This window comes from Canis lupus, chromosome 4, assembly GCF_048164855.1.
Source record: "Canis lupus baileyi chromosome 4, mCanLup2.hap1, whole genome shotgun sequence".
In the NCBI taxonomy this organism is placed as follows: domain Eukaryota; kingdom Metazoa; phylum Chordata; class Mammalia; order Carnivora; family Canidae; genus Canis; species Canis lupus.
The window spans coordinates 40736423-40757604 of NC_132841.1; the positions used below are offsets into that span (position 1 = coordinate 40736423).

Genomic DNA, 21182 nt, shown 5'->3' on the forward strand with positions numbered 1-21182 from the left:
ACTCGATCCCAGGTCTCCAGGATCACACCCTGGGCTGAAAGCGGTGCTAAATCGCTGAGCCACCCGGGCTGCCCAAGAATGATTGTTTTAAACATGTCATTCTTCATCACTGGCATTTTTCAGTAAGAAAGAGCCTTTCTTTTCCATATCCCCCTTTTAGAAGTATTAAGATTCGTGAATTTTTATTTATTCAATACATTAAAGTCAATTCTAGTCATTATTTTTTATGCTCCAAAATTGATGGAGCAGTTGTCTCCTTCATACTGTCGCCTTTGTGTCTTTGAGTTGATCTCATTTGTTAATGAGCACTTTCTTGTTCTCTCAGCCCAACCACATGTCCCAGGCTTGCTTTTAATTTTTCCAACCCTCGTCATAAAACTAGCCATTTCTCCAAATGCCCTAGGAGCTTTTAGTCAGATGTGGTATTTAGAACTAAAATCTGGAACTAGCTATGCTTATTACTGCTGGGTTGTCATTATTTCCAAGCCCTTTTAGTCAACAGAACTGTAAAAAACTTTTTAAATTATGAGTTCATATTGATGTGTACAATTCAAAATTAACCTAAGTTTTTTGTTTTATTTGATATATTTTTCATTCTTATTAAAAATTTCAGTTCCTGGGGCACCTGGGTGGCTCAGTGGGTTAAGCATCTACCTTTGGCTTAGGTCATGATCTCAGAGTCTTGGGATGGAGCCAACATCAGGCTCCCTCCTCAACAGAGAGTCTGCTTCTCCTCCCTCTTCCTTCTCCTCCTCATGCTCTTTCTCAAATAAATACTTTTTTAAAAGTTCAGTTCCTATTGATATTAATAGCTTTTTATTTGTTTTATCCCATAGTAAATATCCAGTGTTATAGAATTATAGTAATTACTATTCTACATGAATTCTTAGTACTTTAACCTGCTAAGTGAAGTTAAAGATACTTTTGTAGTTTGTTTTTTTGTTCCTTAAAACTTACCCCACTAGGGCATCCCTGGTGGCTCAGCGGTTTAGTGCCACCTTCAGCCCAGGGCGTAATCCTGGCGAGCCGGGATTGAGTCCCACATCAGGCTCACTGCATGGAGCCTGCTTCTCCCTCTGCCTGTGTGTCTCTGCCTTTCTCTCTCTCTCTCTCTCTCTCTCTCTCTCTCTTTCTTTCTCTCTCTCTCCCTCTCTCCCTCCCCCTCAAAAAAAAAAGAAAAAACTTACCCCACTAAAGATGTATGATAAGAGTATCATGTTCAAAACTGACTTGAAATAATTATTTTCTATATATGGTTATGTTAACATTTGATACACAGATTCATTTAGTTCTGTGTTCAATATTAGAGTTTACTTTTTTGGTTTGATTTTATTTTGAAAATGTAAAACATTTACAATTTTTCAAAAGTCACATCTGTAAAAAGCTATACTTGGAAGTCTTGCTCCCATCTCTGTCTCTTCTACCCCATAGCCCTTTTAGATAACCATTTTTATTAATTTCTGGTTTATTCTTCCAGTGTATGTGCTTTTTTTGTTTTTGATTTTTATAAAACCAGATATATAGAGAGGTAGCTGTTTCTCCTATTAAACAAAATGTATCACTATATATATATATTTAATTTTCTGCTATTCTATATTTACAGTTGCATTATATTTCATCATATTGTACCATATACATCCATTAGATTGCATCTAATACGAACAAGCTTGTAGGAAATAATCTTTCATATTTACGTGGAGTATATCTTTTTTTTTTTTTTAAGATTTTACTTATTTATTTGAGAGAGAGCATACAAGAGGGGAGGAAGAGGCAGAGGTAGAGGGAAAACCAGACTCCCATTGAGCAGGGAGCCCAAGGTGGGACTCCATCACAGGACCGTGGGATCATGACCTGAGCCAAAGGCAGATGGGTAACCAGCTGAGCCACCCAGGTGCTCCTACATGGAGTATATCTTGAAAGCAGAATCCCAAAACTGGAATTGCTGGCTCAATGGATAAATAACTGATTATATTAGATGTTGCCAAATTCTCCCTCCATTGGGAATCCTTTGGATAATAATCCTATGGGATCTCAGACTCCTACCTCAAATGTAGGAAAATATCTTACTTTCCACACCTTACCAGTGTCAGATTCGTGAATTGTTGCCTAAGAGTAACAAGCAAGTTTTACTTACTTTTCTCTTATGAAGGAGATTGGAAATTATTTTATACATCATTTAACTTTTTTGTTCTTTGAACTGGATCTTCACACCTCTTGCCCATTTTTCATTTAACAGGTTTTGCTTTTTGTCTTCTCCACTTTTAGTTTTTTATACTATAGAGATCAGCCCTTTGTGATAGAAGTTATGGATACTTTCTCCAGGCTAGTCATTTGTATTTTGACTCCTCCTGCCCCCATATGAAGATTAAGTCTTTTCTCATTGCTTCTGGAAAAGCATTTGTTATCCTTGGTTATGGAGAAATTTATCTATATTTTCTAGTACATACATTATTTCAGTTTTTACATTTAGACCTTTGATTCATGTAAAATTTATTTTGGTATACAGTTTAAAATGTTGACCCAATTTTATCTTTTTTCCAAATGGCTATCCAGTCCTAACACTGTTACTTAAAATGCCTTTTTTTCCAACAGTTTAAGATAAAATCTCTGTCATATATTAAATATCCATGTATATATGGATTTTTTTCTGAACTGCATTATATTCTAAATATTCATATGCCTTACACACTTTGAATTGTAGCGGTTTTATGTTTTAATATTTGTTGTATTTAATATTTGTAATGCCAGCCCCTTTGTTGTGCTGCTTTTTCAAGATTCTCCTAGCTCTTCTCACCCATTTGTTTTTATAATCAACTCATCTAGCTTCAAAGTTTTTTAAAAATTATTTTCAGGAAGCCCGGGTGGCCCAGCAGTTTAGCGCTGCCTTCAGCCCGGGGCATGATCCTGGAGACCCGGGATCGAGACCCACGTCAGGCTCTCTGCATGGAGCCTGCTTCTCCCTCTGCCTGTGTCTCTGCCTCTCTCTCTCTCTGTGTCTCTCCTGAGTGAATAAATAAATAAAATTTTTAAAAAAATTATTTTCATTGGAAACGTGTTAAATGTAGATATTCACTTGGAAAGAATTAACATCTTTATAATGTTAATGTCCAAGTACAAGAGATATCTTAATCTTGTTAAAGTCTTGTCTACTTGTGGGACTTTCAGGAGTTTAAAAAATATATCCTAATAATAGGTGTTGCATTCCAAGTATTGTATATTTTCTGTTACTGTTATACATGGGATCTTTTCTATTATATCTTCTAGCTGGATATTTTATGTATATAAGGCTTACATTTTATATCTTCTTTTTTTTTAAGATTTTATTTATTTATTCATGAGAGATACAGAGAGAGGCAGAGGGAGAAGCAGGCTCCATGCAGGGAGCCGACGTGGGACTTGATCCTGGGTCTCCAGGATCAGGCCCTGGACTGAAGGCGCCGAACTGCTGAGCCACCCGGGCTGCCCTTATATTTTATATCTTATTACCATATTGATTTTTATGCAATTTGAGGACTGATTTTCTTGTATTTTCAGTCACACAATCATATCATCTGCAATTAGAGATGGTTTTACTTCTTCCTTTCTGGTTCTTACACTTCTGATTGTTTTGTTCTGTCTGATTATGCTGGCTAACACTTTCAAAACAAGGTTAAATAGTTGGGAGGATGGGCATCCTTGACTTGTGTGTACTTCTATCCCTTGAACTACCCATAAATTAATAGAAGTAAAGGTCCTTGCATTGCAAAGAATGTAATTCAAGATAAAACCATTCCCCCAACTCAGTAGAATGAACCATCTGAAAATTTCATATATTTCTTAGAAGGTACAGTGGGCTCCTGTTACGTGACAATATTCTTAGTTCCAATTTTATGTAATTTCAGCCTTCCAAGCAAAGTTGGGGCTTACTTTCTGTGCATTTGTGGGGTTTAACTGTATGTTTCTGTAACTTTTTTTTTTAATTTTTTTTTAAATTTTTATTTATTTATGATAGTCACAGAGAGAGAGAGGCGCAGAGACACAGGCAGAGGGAGAAGCAGGCTCCATGCACCGGGAGCCTGACGTGGGATTCGATCCCGGGTCTCCAGGATCGCGCCCTGGGCCAAAGGCAGGCGCCAAACTGCTGCGCCACCCAGGGATCCCACTTTTTTTTTTTTTTAATATGGAATGCTTCGTGAATTTGCATGTCATCCCTTTGTGAGGGCCATGCTAATCTCTGTATCGATCCAACTTTAGTAAGTATGCTGCCAAAGTGAGCACATTTGTGTAACTTTTTTTTTTTTTTTAAGATTTTATTTATTCATAGAGACACAGCTAGAGAGAGAGAGGCAGAGACACAGGCGGAGGGAGAAGCAGGCACTGTGCAGGGAGCCCGATGTGGGACTTGATCCCGGGTCTCCAGGATCACGCCCTGGGCTGCAGGCGGCGCTAAACCGCTGTACCACCGGGGCTGCCCCATTTGTGTAACATTTTAAAAGAGACTCGCCCATTAAGAAAAGTCCTTGGCATGGCCAACAAGCACATGAGAAAATGCTCTGCATCACTTGCCATCAGGGAAATACAAATCAAAACCACAATGAGATACCACCTCACACCAGTGAGAATGGGGAAAATTAACAAGGCAGGAAACCACAAATGTTGGAGAGGATGCGGAGAAAAGGGAACCCTCTTACACTGTTGGTGGGAATGTGAACTAGTGTAGCCACTCTGGAAAACTGTGTGGAGGTTCCTCAAAGAGTTAAAAATAGATCTGCCATACTGCAATTGCACTGCTGGGGATTTACCCCAAAGATACAGATGCAGTGAAACGCCGGGACACCTGCACCCCGATGTTTCTAGCAGCAATGTCCACAATAGCCAAACTGTGGAAGGAGCCTCGTTGTCCATCGAAAGATGAATGGATAAAAAAGATGTGGTTTATGTATACAATGGAATATTCCTCAGCCATTAGAAACGACAAATACCCGCCATTTGCTTCAACGTGGATGGAACTGGAGGGTATTAATGCTGAGTGAAATAAGTCAATCGGAGAAGGACAAACATTATATGGTCTCATTCATTTGGGGAATATAAATAATAGTGAAAGGGAATAAAGGGGAAAAGAGAAAAAATAAGTGAGAAATATCAGAAAGGGAGACAGAACACGAGAGACTCCTACCTCTGGGAAACGAACTAGGGGTAGTGGAAGGGGAGGAGGGCGGGGGGTGGGGGTGACTGGGTGTCGGGAACTGAGGTGGGCACTTGACGGGATGAGCACTGGGTGTTATTCTGTATGTTGGCAAATTGAACACCAATAAAAAATAAATTTATAAAAAAAAAAGTCATTGGACATACTATGTTGTAGGTTGGCTTTCCTCTTGCCTATTGGTATGCTCAGGCCATTGGTAAGTGGATTTATACTTTAAAAAACAGGGCCAGGGGATCCCTGGGTGGCACTGCGGTTTGGCGCCTTCCTTTGGCCCAGGGTGCAATCCTGGAGACCCGGGATCGAATCCCACGTCAGGCTCCCGGTGCATGGAGCCTGCTTCTTCCACTGCCTGTGTCTCTGCCTCTCTCTCTCGCTCTCTCTCTGTGTGTGTGACTATCATAAATAAATAAAAATTTTAAAAAAAGGTAAATAACAAATAAAATAAATAAAAAACAGGGCCAGGGCAGCCCCGGTAGCGCAGCGGTTTGGCACCGCCTGCAGACTGGGGTGTGATCCTGGAGACTCAGGATCGAGTCCCACATCGGGCTCCCTGCACGGAGCCTGCTTCTCCCTCTGCCCGTGTCTCTGCCTCTCTCTGTGTCTATGAATAAATAAATAAAATCTTTAAAAAAAAAAAAAAAACAGGGCCAGGAGACCATGTTTGTTTATCTGCCCCCCCCTCAATAAAACTAGTTCAGACAACATTAGAAATTATATATATGCCTTTAAAATTATGTTCTTACTTTTTATAAGATAGCATTAAAATGGTGTATTTACTTAGATATGCATACATATGATGTTTGGTGCCTAATCTGTTACAGGTGCTGAGGACTTACAAGTTGAAACTGACAAACTAGAAAACTGCATTACCTCTTCCCTTATTCAGGATTTCTCTTTAGTAAGCATGATCTCTCCAAAGAAATTAATTAGGTGGTAGATGAGATAGGTTGGGGATCTGGTACTGCTCAATTAGCTTTTCCTTTGTCCAATCGGAGACATTCCATTGGTCCTAACAAAGCCTATGAAAGATCAGTGCTGCTAGAAAAACAACACATGCTTTATTTTGAATGACGCTTATAATTGATTTGGTATGTAAAGAAAACCACATTTCTCAGCCTTGGTTAGACATGGAGTGCTATGATGCAAAGAGAACTCTGGACTTTGAATCTAGTCATCTGGGTTCTAGTTTTGGCTCTTTTTGATCTTGAGCAAGTCATTTATCCTTGTTCGGTCTTCCTTACCTTCCTGTCAAATAATAAAGTTGGCTGCTACTATCTAATATCTCTTCCACATCTAAATTCTCAGATATTAGAGAAGTTATGGGAAATGGTTTCGACTGTTGGTATGTTGGTACTGTTAGTTTAAGCATTTATCTCCCTATGTTTATTTTGATAGTTGCTTTAGGTAAAGGGAATATATGTAGTATGTGTGTGTTTGTTAGTGCATTCTAAATTTACATGAGAATAAAATATGAGTATCATTTTAGGCCAGCACCATCTGTTACGGAAGAGTTCTGTGGGATCTATTCTTAATTCTTGGGAGTGACAAAAATTTCCCTTTCGTTTTCATGATCTTCAGACTCTAATCAATCTAATTATAGGGACATTATACCAATCCTATTCCTTGTTACTTTCATGTTTTCAGAATTCTTTGAAACAACATTTTGTCCTTTGATGGTGAGCTCTTTAAATATTCAGTCTTTTCCCTTAGGATGTTGTGTTAGCGAAATGGAATGCTCTGTTTTTTAATCTGTTAAAGCTATTAGTACATGAGTCATATCATGATATTTATATTCTATGGCTTCTCCTTTATTCATTTGAAGAGTCCCAATATTATTACTATTTTATACATTCATTCATTCATTTATGTATGCATTCATCCATTCATGAGACAGAGAGAGAGAGAGAGAGAGAGAGAGAGAGAGAATGAGGCAGAGACAAAGACAAAGGCAGAGGGAGAAGCAGGCTCCATGCAGGGAGCTCCATGTGGGACTTGATCCTGGGACTCCGGGATCACGCCCTGGGCCAAAGAGGAGGCGCTAAACCGCTGTGCCACCTGGGTGCCCTGAAGAGTCTCTATTAAAGCAAGGAACCAAAAGAAGGAAAATAACTATAAACATACTTTATTTTAGAGATCATTGTTTCTTGTTTTGTTTTTAAAGATTTTACTTATTTATTCATGAGAGACACAGAGAGAGAGGCAGAGATGTAGGCAGAGGTAGAAGCAGGCTACATGCAGGGAGCATGATGTGGGACTCCATCCCAGGACAGTGGGATCACACCCTGAGCCAAAGGCAGACATTCAACCACTGAGCCACCCAATTGCTCTGAGATCATTGTTTTTTATCAATAGAATGCCAAAGTGAATTTTTTTGCCAAACGCATTCAATTGTCGAGTAAAAATAAATATTTAAGATAATAGATCCCGAGAAGCAAACTGCATGTTAGATCGATCTATTTATCAGAGTGGGAAGAAGTGCTGACCAGTTATAAGGAAAAATAATATGAGTCGATGAATGTGATTAAGAGGCTTCTGAGAAGGTGAGTTTTTGGCAAAGTTTTAGAAAATAACTGCCTTGGGGAGCCTGGGTGGCTCAGTGGTTGAGCATCTGCCGTCGGCTCGGGGCGTGATCCTGGAGTCCCAGGATCTCCTGCATGTAGCCTGCTTCTCCTCCCTCTGCCTGTGTGTCTTGCCTCTTGCTGTGTCTCTCATGAATAAATGAATAAAATCTTTTAATAAAAAAGAAAGTAACTGGATTGATGGGGGAAAGAAGGGTATTTTCTGAATAAAATAATTAGGTTTCTTTATTAATCTTTTATTATATGTTAAACCATGGAATTAAAAAACAATGTGGTGGGCTTCCTGCAATGGGGCCGCCTTCTCCTTCTGCCTGTGTCTCTGCCTCTCTCTATCTCTATCTCTCTATCTCTGTCTCTCATGAATAAATAAATAAAATATTTTTAAAGAGATAAATAAAAAATAAAAAACAATGTGCTTGGTTGCCTGCAGTTTAAAGATTTAAAACAGAAATTTGGGGAATAAGAACTGTTTCCTGTTTAAATCTATTGTTAGAGCATAATACTGTACTTAGTCCCAGATATATGAATGATACTGAGCATCTGTCTTGGTGTCAGGAGTCAGGTGATGTATGAGAGATAAACCTGAAAGTATCACAGCATGAGATATAATCTAATTGAATATACATAGTTTACTTCGTTTTCTTCATAATTGAGAATGACTGACTTGGTGCAAAAAAAACATAGCTTCTGGGATCCCTGGGTGGCGCAGCGGTTTGGCGCCTGCCTTTGGCCCAGGGCGCGATCCTGGAGACCCGGGATCGAATCCCATGTCGGGCTCCCGGTGCATGGAGCCTGCTTCTCCCTCTGCCTGTGTCTCTGCCTCTCTCTCCCTCACTTTGTGCCTATCATAAATAAATTAAAAAAAACAAAAACAAAAAAAACATAGCTTCTTCGCTGCTAGGTTGATTTCTGCGTCTAGGTATTTTCAGAAATTCAAGTTTGTGATGTCAGCTAAAATCGAAGCACAACATTTGGTGACCAATTTCTAGAAAATATACTCATAAATGCACAGGATGTGCATGACAATCATAGAACAGTTCTTTTTAAAACTGAGGAAGGCACTTTATGTTAAATTCTTAGAATGTCAAGTTCTATTCAGAAGTTATGAGAAAAGACTTAGCCTGTATATTTTTGAAAAACATGTCAAGGCTTTTGATTTCATATATATAGTATTCCCAAATTTATTTTTACTTAGCAAACACATATTTGCAGTTTTATTATATACCAATCCTTTTTTGGTGCTTTACAAATATTAAATCCCTATAAAACCCTAAATGTTTTCACAAGAACATAGTTTAAATGCTTTTGCTAAATATCCATTTTTCCCCAGTTCATTTAATAAAGATATGTTAGGCAATAAATTGCATTTAGTTTAAAATGAAGCTTTTTATTTTATTTGTATATTTATTTAAGTAGGCTCCATGCTCAGTGTGGAGCCCAATGCAGGGCTTGAACTCAGAACCCTGAGATCAAGACCTGAGCTGAGATCAAGAGACAGACACTTAACCAACTGAGCCACCCAGACACCCCTTAATGAAGCTTTTAGGGATGCTGGGTGGCTCAGCGGATAGGTGTCTGCCTTCAGCCCAGAGTGTGATCCTGGAGTCCCAGGATTGAGTCCCACATCGGGCTCCCTGGATTGAGCCTGCTTCTATCTCTGCCTGTGTCTCTGTATCTTTCATGAATAAATAAAATCTTTAAAAAAAAAAAAAAAAAAGAAACTTAAACTTCATATTTTGTAATGAAAATTCTGCCCTGCTCAGCGGTTTCACTAAAATAGTTATGTTGTAAAGACTTAAGTATTTTAATAATAGACATTCTTTATTACATGTTTGTGATACAGAGAAAAGTAGAGACCAAGACAGAGAAAAGGAAGCTTATTTGATGTTACAAGTATTTATTTTGTCTTTCTTACTCTTACATAAAGTAATTACTTTGGAACTTTACAGCATATAGATTTGAAACGGATTTGGAGTGATTAAGTATAATGTGTCATTTGTCCTTTTTTGGGGACTTTGTTCTTACACCTTCATTAGGTAAGGAGAGGTAAAATAAAGCTACCTCATATTCATTAAGGAAGAGAGCTTGCTTTTTCCAAAGTATTTTCTACCTTAACTTTTTTTTTTTTAATTTTATTCATTTATATGAGAGAGACAAAGCAGGGGGAGGGGCAAAAGGAGAGGGAGAAGCAGACTCCCCCACTGAATGCATAGCCTGACATAGGGCTTGATCCCAGAACCCCAGATCATCACCTGAGTCAAAGTCAGACACTTAACCTAGTGAGCTACCCAGGCACCCCTATTTTTTACCTTTAAAATTAGATTGTTTTTCTGGTGGATCCCTCTGAGAAACCTCTTTCGGTTTCTTAGGTTTAAGTACTGAGATTGTTGAGGTTTTGTTGTTTTTGCTTTTTGACAGAATTTTTTTTTTTTTTTTTTTTTTTTACAATGACAGAATTATAACAGATTTTTTCCTCTGGTATATTTAATATATGGGAAGCTAAACAGTTCTCTGGAACTATTCAGAAAGACCCGAAACTTTATTCAAATTGGGGTCTTATTTGAATATTGAATAGATAACTTTGAGTAATGTATAATCATTTGAATATTGAATACTTATTCAAATAGGTATTTACCGATTGTATCCTGTCTTCTACTCTCTATTCAGTAAACTGAGTGTTGTCCCTAAACTATTACTGACTTATCTAAAGGTTAATATAGCAGAAAATAAATTTGCCTTTCATTTTATCTTGTTGGTAGAATCAGTAGGGGATTGTGATTACCTGATGTATTCTGAACACCTTTTAGAGAATAATGCTCTGTATACATTTATTTGTTATTTGGAAAATGCAGGGGAAAATCGTTAGTATAGATTGTGTTTCTAATGTTTGAATTAAACCTGATACACACATCTATACTGTTACCCTTAATGAATGTTCGGTAAATACTTCTTAAAGGGGATATTTGGGTTGTCTTTCCAGCCCTGCTACTACATAGACTGTTTTCCTACTTTACTTTCCATACCTTTTTAGAACTCAACTGGTTGGCATTTTATTAGGATGGATAAGCTACAGGGCCAAAAATTACAGGGAGTCAAACACTGAATGTTTTAAGAGAAAAATAGCTGACAGTGGCATGGCCTGCTGTCTTTTTCCTTGAGATAAAATAGCCAGATTATGTGGAAAAAGCATGGTTTAATCCAAGCATCAAACCAGATACACTTTGTTGCATTAGTTTGTTCTGTTATCAGGAACATAGCCTGGTGTACAGTATAGAGATTGCCCAAGGACTGGTGTAATTTTATTTCTGTTATGAATAGCCCAAATTTCATTTGGCTATAGGCCAGTAAGGGAGTGGTTAATTTCGTAGCTTCTTTAGAACCATTTTGAGAGTAATTTCTTTTAAATTAGTATTCTTTCTGCAATTAAATATAGAACAGTGAATTTTGATGCATACCCTCTCCTTCCTACCACTCTGTCATTTACTTCCCACCTACTCTTACCCTAGATTCCATCAAGCCTCAATTTTCTTTTTACTTATTTTTCCGTCTGTCAAACTATTTCTTATCTATGGCACTGCGTAAGATTAAGAATGGCTCTCTGTATTGGTATGAGATTGGTGATCATAAGCCAGGTAAGTATCTAGGTAAAAGAAGCTACAACAGACTTGTTCTAGCATTATTAATTACTATGTAACATTCCCTAAGGAGCTATGCTGCCTTTTACAGCAAAAGAGGAGTAGACTCTTGCTCTCTTTTTTCTTCTCTAGGTTTGAAACTAAAGTGGGGTAATGTAGTTCTGCTGGTTGGAGTCCTCCTGTGGTCCGGGAACAGGATCACCTGTTCAATCCTATTTTCACTGATTTCTAACCATCTCTCTCACCCTTTCCAAATTACCTCATATATGGGGTTCAGAGAGAGGCATTTACAGTTCCTTGACTGAAGCCCAGAGTGGAGTGCTCCTATGGTCAGGTTTCCTCATGGAGCTAGTGGTTTTGACTGTTCCTTTGGATACCACAAAGCAGTCTTTCCCCTCCTAAGAATTTCTCAGGTCCTACTTTTTGGCATCACATGTCCAGAGTCCTGAGATTCAAGCTAATTTGCTACTTGATTTTTCCTAGTATCTTACCTCTTTTATGGCATCCTTTGACTTTTTAAAATCCTGCCATTATTGTCTGATGAAACACTTATTGCTGTTTTTCTAAGTAATTTTTAAAACCATCCTTTGGAGAAGGCATACTGAGTTGAAGAGAGTTCTTAACTTGTCACTGGACATTTTGGATAGAGCCATCTAATGTCTCCATTTGCTCTTGTAATTCTAAAATGGGAAATTTCAGAATGCAATAATTAATTAGTAGGCAGACTTCTAGCTATAATTTTGATGAATGAATCAAAGAGGAATGAACAGATAACTTTTTTTTTTTTTTTTTAAGATTTATTTACTCATGAGAGACACACAGAGAGAGAAGCAGAGACACAGGCAGAGGGAGAAGAAGCAGGCTCCCAGCGGGGAGCCCAGTGTGGGATCAAGTCCCGGGCTCACGCCCTGAGCTGAAGGCAGATGCTCAACCACTAAGCCACCCAGGCTTCCCATGACCAGATAACTTTTAATACATCAGTTCTAAGTTTTGGTTTTGACGACAGCTTTTTTCTTTCTTCTCAGTCGCTTTAGGTCGTAACCAGCCTTTGAAAAAGGAGAAACCCAAATGGAAAAGCGATTATCCCATGACAGATGGACAACTACGCAGCAAGAGGGACGAATTTTGGGATACTGCACCAGCTTTTGAAGGCCGTAAAGAGATTTGGGATGCCTTGAAGGCTGCAGCACATGCTTTTGAGAGCAATGATCATGAACTGGCACAAGCAATCATTGATGGTGCAAACATAACATTACCACATGGTAGGTTTGGTGGTCCTCAAGGACACAAGAAACTTAATGAGCTCCATTCTAATAGCAAGAAACCAAATGGAAAATGTTCATTTTTCTTGCTGTGCATTTTCTTTTTCTTTTTGCAAAGAACATTTCTCTTTGTTTCTTTGTGTGTCTTTCAGCTTGAGAAAGATTTACATTGTGTGTTTATTTTATTTATTTGTTTATTTATTTATTTACTTGTTTATTTCTTTATTTTAAAGTTTTTATTTATTTATTCATGAGAATACACGGAGAAGAGAGAGAGAGAGAGAGAGGCAGAGACACAGGCAGAGGGAGAAGCAGGCTCCATGCAGGGAGCCCGACGTGGGACTCAATCCCAGGTCTCCAGGATCACGCCCTGGACTGAAGGTGGCGCACTGAGCCCCTCAGCCTGCCCTATTTATTTATTTTTTTAAGTAAGCATTGCACCCAGTGTGAGGCTTGAACTCATGACCTCAAGATCAAGAGTTTCATGCTCCACCAACTGAGCCAGCCAGGTGCCCCAGTATATTCTGTTTTTAAAACCGTTTTAATCTCAAGAAAGAGAACAGTTGATAACCACCAGCTTTCCAGCTTCCATACTCAGAAACTTCCTAGTTCTTCATCATGAGGCCTCCACCCCCTGTCCTAATCTAGAGGTTCTACTTCACTTCCTATGAGCACTAGAGAAGTCTCAAATTTAGATTTCAGAAACTGTGGAGACTCAGTGGATGCTCCTTTAGTCATTATACTTTCTCATCAAGCCTATTTTTAGTGTAATGAGCAAACCTAAACTTAGAAGTCACATGTTCTTAAGGACAGTTTTCTATGATTGCAGCCCTGAGCATTATTAAGAACCTCTCTCTCTTTTCTTAGGAATGGGACTCTAAGGACCACCATTAGCTTTGAGTATTTCCAGGGACACATATCTGCTGGACCCATGCACATCCTCTTGTTTGGTCTCCTTGATTAGGGACATTTCAAAAATTTTTCATGGTATACTGAGATTAAAGTGTTAATTTCATATTACAGCCTTAGCTTTTCTGATAACTGTTATTTATAATTTTTTCTCTTTAGTTTCTCAAATTAATATTTTGTCAAGTTGTCTCTTTAACCCCCCTATATAATCACCTGCATTCCTTTGCAGTTTTCTATTCCTTTATACCTTCATTGTTTCTATTTCAGTATCTCGATTTGTCTTCATTTTCAGAACACTGCTTTTCACTGTTTAACCATCTGCTTTATGTCCTTTCCTTTTATTTTTTTTTTAAGTTTTATTTATTTTAAGTAACTCCACAGCCAACATGCGGCTCAAACTCACGACCCAGAGATCAAGAATCGCATGTTTGTTCCAACTGAGCCAGCCAGACTCCCCTGACACCTTTTCAAATAATATTTAACTTAGTATCCTTCCCAGTTTTCAAAATCTCTGTTAATTTTCTGAATTAACTATGCTTCCGAAAAACTTTTAAAAATACGTACTCCATAGCTGTTCTATTCTTTATTATGAAAGCTTATTAGTGTAGGCTTGGGTAAATAGCATTTATTTAGCATATTTAGCATTTATTTAGTATATAGATGACTTTCTGCACAGGTGTAAAAATGATCCCTCCTACATTTGAAAAAATGTGTAGTTGAATGTCATTTCAGTATGACTCTTTAGTCCTGATTTTCATGGGTAGTCTCTGAATTCTTTGCCTCTTGTATGATTGGGGGTGGACATCATCTTGCTCCATTACCTCTTTTAGTTCTATGTTTTGTCTTCAAATATTACCTTTATATAATATAAAGACCCTTCCTTTATAATTATTTTTACCATCCTTCTCTTTTTAATGTTTATATCACATATTTTTAAAGCAGTATTTATTTGTTTGTACAGGTTTGCCAGGTGGGAGTAGGGATGGAGAGTGGGAAAGAATTATTCATCTGTGATTGTCTTAATTTGGAATCCTAAGATTCAGAACCTTAGAACTTTGACTTCCTTATTTTGTGCCTATCATAGTTACCTATGGGAATATCTTGATATTCTATAAATCATGGCCTTGTTTACAAGTTCATGGAGGCAAAGTAGATCTACTTTATGTAAGGCAGGGGCCTATGTATATTTTATTAGATACGGGCTCAGGTCTCTAAATACTTATTTCTCATTTTTGCTTATCTAGGTGAACTGCCAAGAAAAGTAATGTTGCTGGCAGTCTCACCAACCAACAGGTTAGGGAGAATTATTCTTGGAAATTTGATAGGATTAGCTTCTACTTCCCTTCTGTGTTTAAGGAGTGTTTTCTGCTTTAGCACGAAGGAATCAAACTAATGTCCAGTCTTTTCTTGTTCAAAGCTCTATTTCTTGTTTAAAGTCTCTTTCTGGGTATTGCTATCATTGCTACCCTTGATTGAATTCCCTTGTTTGTATCTGAAACTTAACTGTGTTTCTTTAGTGGATTTGTGAATTGTGTCCACTCATGTACCTCTAACTCATCGTCAGTTTATAACTTAGCTATTTAGCTGCATGCTTTTACCTAGACATATTCAGTGGTGTTACTGAAATTTCTTCCATCTTCTTGATGTAGTTATATATTTGAAATAAGTTAAATATTTGGACACATTTTGTGGTTTTAGACCCTAAACATCCTATACTTCATAGTTTAAGTTTAAAATATTTCATAGGCTTTAGCTCTCTAGCTCAGGCTTTGGTATCAGACCTAGCTTTACTTCCTGCTTCTACTGTATTACCACTCATGGCTATGCAACTTTGGGCATTTCTGTAACTTTCAGTGTTACCATTTGTAAAATACCGATTATAACTATCTACCTTATAGGGTGGTTGTACTGGTTAAATGTGATAATAGCACATGTGGATTACTTACCATAGTCCAAAAAGCACTTGATAATAGTGGTGCTAATGATTGTTTTTCTTGAACTCTGGCATTAACAAGTAAATTCCTTGTACCAAATTCTTTAATTATAATTTGATAATTATACTGGTAACATCTTTCTCTGGCTTTTGGAGAACTCTACCTATGTCGCCTAATAAAATTTTGAGATTATGTTGATTTCAAGCAACAATAACAGATTTATTAATGCTTGGACACCAAAGTATTGATGACATAGTTTAGCATCATCCCTTTGTAGGCCCATCCCTATTCTTTTCATCTATATCTGTATTACCCATAAGAGTATTGAACTGATCTTAGATTGACAATCTGAAGAGATCTTAGGGCATACACTCCTTTCTAAGCTTCCTTCAGTCAAGTCTCTCTTGTTTTCATCTAATTTTTTTGTTTTCTCTTCCCATAATCTTATTATCTCAACCTATTCATATTATCTTTGCAATATAAATATTAAAAATTCTTTAAGTTTGAGAACTATATGGAAAGATCTTTGTAAATGTTATTTTATACGTCTTATTATCTTGTCTGTTATTTTAGATTTTATTTGTAAAATAAGCAAGGATTATATACCCTTTTTGGTTTAAATTGTATTTGGTATCAATGTTATATGCACAAAAATTATGTATTTGTCAATGGCTTTTTTTCCTGTGTAATGATAATTATCTTATTTCCTGAGTTAGTTTTCAAAGAAACAACCAAAACACCTCCTATCACCCCATGCCCCTGCCCCTGCCCCATGTTTCCTCCTTTGTTTCTTTTTCATACAGTGGGTTCCATGAATAATTCTGTTCTTGTCTCAATTCCAGTCTGTAGGTCGTATTCATTATATTTCTGTCTTGTCTAAGCATAAAATAATTCTGTGCTTTTCAGTTATCTTCCTTTATTAATATCAGTGATGTCTTTAGTTCATTATTCTCAAATGGCAATAGGGAGAGTTAGAAGATGGTGTCATGACTACCTGGAAATTTTATATGTGCGTATATATTTTCATTCTGGAAATTGTGACTCAGATTGAGGATGTTATGGACATGTGTATTGTGGAAAAATCTCTCTGGATGATTCTGGTATTTGATACCTCTTTTCTATAGCCTCCCATCCTATAAGAATTTTATTTTTCATGATTTATACATTTTTTTCATGGTCCTAAATTTCTTAAAGAGTATCTCTTTTTTCTAATTGATTGCTATTTGACCATTACCTAAAAATCCTAAAAACACTCCTAATAGAGTATTTTGCCATGAAACTAGGTTACAGATTAAGTGGTTTATACAAATTAGCATAAACTGAGGGTTTGTTTGGTTTTTTTTTTTTTAAAGGAGGGGCACCTGGCTGGCTCAGTAGGTGTAGAGCTATATGATTTTTTTTTTTTTGAGCCATATAATTCTTGATCTCACAGGGTAGTGAGTTAGAGCCCCATTTTGTGTGTAGAGATTACTTAAATTTTTTTAAGGTGGTTATTATTTTCATTTTTCAGAGTCTGGCGCATAGTGACTATTCACTAATTTTCAGTTAAAGCTTGTTCAGAAACAATACCTGTTTCATAAGATGAGCATTTAATGCTCTTTAGAATTACTATATAGAAGATTAAAGAAGATTTTTTAAATTGGCTACTCCTCCCTACTTTCAAATTTTCTAGAAAGGTGGTTGTTTGTTTATTTAGCATCTCAATTCAAATGTAAAAGCTCCCCTCTTAACCTTTCTCGTTTAGAAGAAGTAGCTAGCTGCTTACTATTATTCAAATACTTTTCTCTTTCTTACAGACTTAACTCCAACTTTACTCTTCCTACTTCTTGTGGCTAAACATTGCCAGGTGTTCAGTTAGGCTTTTGAAGGTCCATTTCTTTTGTCCTTTTTCATGCTTAGGGATAGAGGAGGTAGGAAAGGGTAATTCTTTAAAAACTTTTTAAAATCACCTTCAAGGGATCCCTGGGTGGTGCAGCAGTTTAGCGCCTGCCTTTGGCCCAGGGCGCAATCTTGGAGACCCGGGATCGAATCCCATGTCTCGGGCTCCTGGTGCATGGAGCCTGCTTCTCCCTCTGCCTGTGTCTCTGTGCCTCTCTCTCTCTCTCTCTCTCTGTGTGTGTGTGTGTGTGTGTGTGTGTGTGTGTGTGACTATCATAAATAAATAAAAATTAAAAAAAAAACTTTAAAAAAAATAATAAAATAAAATCACCTTCAAAAAAATAAATAAATAAATAAATAAAATCATTTTCAAAATAAAGGAGGGAAAAGAGTTGCCCAGAATTTTGTTTTCTTTTTTCCTGGTTTTATCTCAAAATACATCAAATGTGAATAAATTATTATAATACAGTATAAGTTGTTTTTTTTTTTTTAATTTTTATTTATTTATGATAATCACAGAGAGAGAGAGAGAGGCGCAGAGACACAGGCAAAGGGAGAAGCAGGCTCCATGCACCGGGAGCCCGATGTGGGATTCGATCCTGGGTCTCCAGGATCGCACCTTGGGCCAAAGGCAGGCGCCAAACCGCTGCGCCACCCAGGGATCCCCCACAGTATAAGTTTTTAAAAATCAAGGCACTTATGGGTGCCTGGTGGCTCAGTTGGTTGACTGTACAACTCTTAACTTCAGCTCAGGTTGTGGTCTCAGCATTGTAGAATCAAGCCCCACATCAGGCTCTGTGTCTGCTTGGGGTTTTCATTCCCTCTGTACCTCCCGCTTCTTGTGCACACACTCTCTATCCCCCCCCCCACCCCAAAAAATAAATACATAAAAACTTTAAAAACTTTTTTTAAAAATAAAGGCAGTTATAAATAGAGTATTTCTACGTATAGAGAGCTAACATGATGAACACCTGGACTGAGAATCAGGGGTAATAAAATACTCAAAACTCATGTTTTTAGCTGATGTTATATAATCCACATGCCTATAATAATCACCTACAATAGTCTCCATTTTTGACACAAGAAGGGGGTGCATTCAGTTAAGCATCTGACTCTCTTGGTTTCAGCTCAGGTCATGATCCCCAGGGTCCTGGGATTGAGCCCCAAATTGGGCTTCATGATTAATCTGTAGTCTGCTTGAGATTCTCTCTCCCTCTCCTTCTGCCCTTCCTGTTTGTGCTATCTCTCTCTCTATTCCAAATAAATTTTTAAATAAATAAAAATAAAGAGATAAGAAAACTGAAATACAGAATGGCTATATCCCTTTTCAAGTTAGAAGTCATGGAATTAGAATTGGGATTTGAACTCAAGTCTTGGATTTAACAGTAACAAAGCAATTGAATGACATTGTCAAATCATTTCATTCCTTTTTTTAATAAAGTGATGCACAAGTAATCTTTAGTGTTAATTCCATTTTTAGCCCCTCCCATACTAATAGAATACTTTAAAACTGTATACCTCTGGGACGCCTGGCTGGCTCAGTCATTGGAGCCTAAGACTCTTGATTGGGGTTGTGGATTAGAGCCCTACATTGGGTCTAGAAATTACTTAAAAATGAAATCTTTAGGGTACCTGGCTGGCTCAGTGGTTGAGTGTCTGCCTTTGGCTCAGGTCATGATCCCGGGGTCTCAGGATCAAGTCCTGCATCAGGCTCTCCACAGGGAAGCCTCCCTCTGCCTATATCTCTGCCTCTCTCTCTGTGTCTCTCATGAATACATAAATACATAAAATCTTTAAAAAAAATACTAAAGAGAAACAAATGGATTCTCTAAAACCTGGATAGGTAGGAAATGCATATATGTAGGCCTTGTTTCTATTTCCCGTAAATGTGGTAGAGGCCCATTAAGAAGCAGGCCATGAATTCTGGCTCCTTTAAAGATCTCTATAAACATTTGCCATTTAATAAACTTAATTGATAAATTTGTTATGAACATAAAGTTTAGGAATGAAAGCATGAAGACATTACATATACATGGGAGACCGAGGATTTTATCCAGACTTTTGTGTTTAGAAATGAAACAAGGTGGGATGCCTGGGTGGCTTAGTGGTTTAGCGCTGCCTTCGGCCCAGGGCTTGATCCTGGAGTTCCGGGATTGAGTCTCACATCAGGCTTCCTGCATGAAGCCTGCTTCTCCCTCTGCCTATGTCTCTGCCTCTCCCTCTCTGTCTCTCATGAATAAATAATTAAAAAAAAAAAAGAAAAGCCTTAAAGAATCTAATGAATGACTAACCATAAATTAATTAATAGTATATTAATATATTAATGAATAATCTCCACTCTATCAAAGAAACAAAAATGATTTAGAGTTATAAAATGTAAATTTATCCACTCTTCTGTTGTGGTCACCCACTCCTTTCTTTTCCAATTAGAGCAACAAAAGCCCTGAAATAACTGAGATGGGAGATTTTTCTTGAGTCATAGGCTTCTCTGAAGATCATTGTCCCCTTAGAAATGTGTAAAAATGTTACCCAAGCTCTGTTTTTAAAAATTTATTTGAGAGTGTGTGAGTGAGTCGGGAGGGTGGGGCACAGAGACTCCTTGCTAAGCAGGGAGCCCACCATGGGGCTAGATCTCATGACCCACGAGATCATGACCTGAGCCAAAACCAAGAGTTGGATGGTTAACCAAACAAATGCGTCAACCAGGTACCCCTACACAGCTCTTTGTTTTGTTTTGTTTTGTTTTTGACGTTCCATTTATTTATTTGAGAGAGAGGGAATGTAAATATGAGTAGGGGGAAGGAAAGATGGAGAAGCAGACACTACTGAACATGGAGCCCAATGCTGGGCTGATCCCAGGACCCCAAGATCATGACCTGAGCTGAAATCAGACACTTAACCAACTGAGCCACCCAGGTGGCTCCTATACAAGCACTTAATCACTATTTAACCATCATATGGCTTGAGCAATATATACAAACTAAGCTTGATGCTTCTGAAGGCTACAGTCTTAATAGCTAACTTGGCAGATGGGAGCTAAAACTGCTTCTCTTAAAGCCCAACGGTCAGATATAAGCTTAATATAATTCCCAGCAGAGTGTTTACATGAGAGAGACACTTACTAGTTAGTCCTAAAATACTGCTCATTAGAATGAAAAGTAATTGTGATGGCCCTTTTGACATTACTATGATTCAAATTGTAGAGAATCCCAGGAATCCTAAAGCAGTGAACTCTAACTTTAAGAAAGTTTCATCCTTGGGGTGCCTGGGTGGCTCAGTCGGTTAAGCATCTGCCTTTGGCTCAGGTCATGATCCTTGGGTCCTGGATCAAGCCCCACAACAGGCTCCCTGCTCAGTAGGAGTCTGCTTTTCCCTCTCTCTGCACACTCGCTCCTCTCAAATAAATAAATAAAATCTTTTTTATTTTATATTTTTTTTAATTTATGATAGTCACACAGAGAATGAGAGAGAGAGGCAGAGACACACACAGGCAGAGGGAGAAGCAGGCTCCATGCACCAGGAGCCTGATGTGGGATTCGATCCCGGGTCTCCAGGATCGCGCCCTGGGCCAAAGGCTGCGCCACCCAGGGATCCCAATAAAATCTTTTTTAAAAAAGAAGTTTGATCTTTTTTATATTGCTATTAGTGAGCTCTCCCCTATACGTCTGATTCTGATATTTAAAACCTGTGTGAGAGGGGAACCAATATTACTCTTTTCAATGGGTATATTATATGTATTAGGCAATTTGGCATTTGCTTTATTATTTAATCTTTCAACAACTTTCTGAGGTAGATACTAT

General features: G+C 37.8%; 1 protein-coding gene and 1 non-coding gene across 7 annotated transcripts in view; one reads left to right on the top strand and one right to left on the bottom strand.

Annotated features, from left to right (window-relative positions):
* Window positions 1–21182, top strand: part of UBTD2 (ubiquitin domain containing 2) — a 71507-nt gene that overhangs the window by 40942 nt on the left and 9383 nt on the right. For all 6 annotated transcript variants that reach the window (XM_072824168.1, XM_072824163.1, XM_072824165.1 and 3 more), the window contains one exon: window positions 12425–12661. In XM_072824168.1, the coding sequence (XP_072680269.1) occupies window positions 12487–12661 (175 nt within the window). In that variant the 5' untranslated portion in view covers window positions 12425–12486. The remainder of the gene's footprint in view (window positions 1–12424; window positions 12662–21182) is intronic.
* LOC140632782 (U6 spliceosomal RNA) lies at window positions 4154–4257 on the bottom strand. The gene has a single exon (XR_012030471.1). It is a non-coding gene; the product is annotated as a U6 spliceosomal RNA (small nuclear RNA).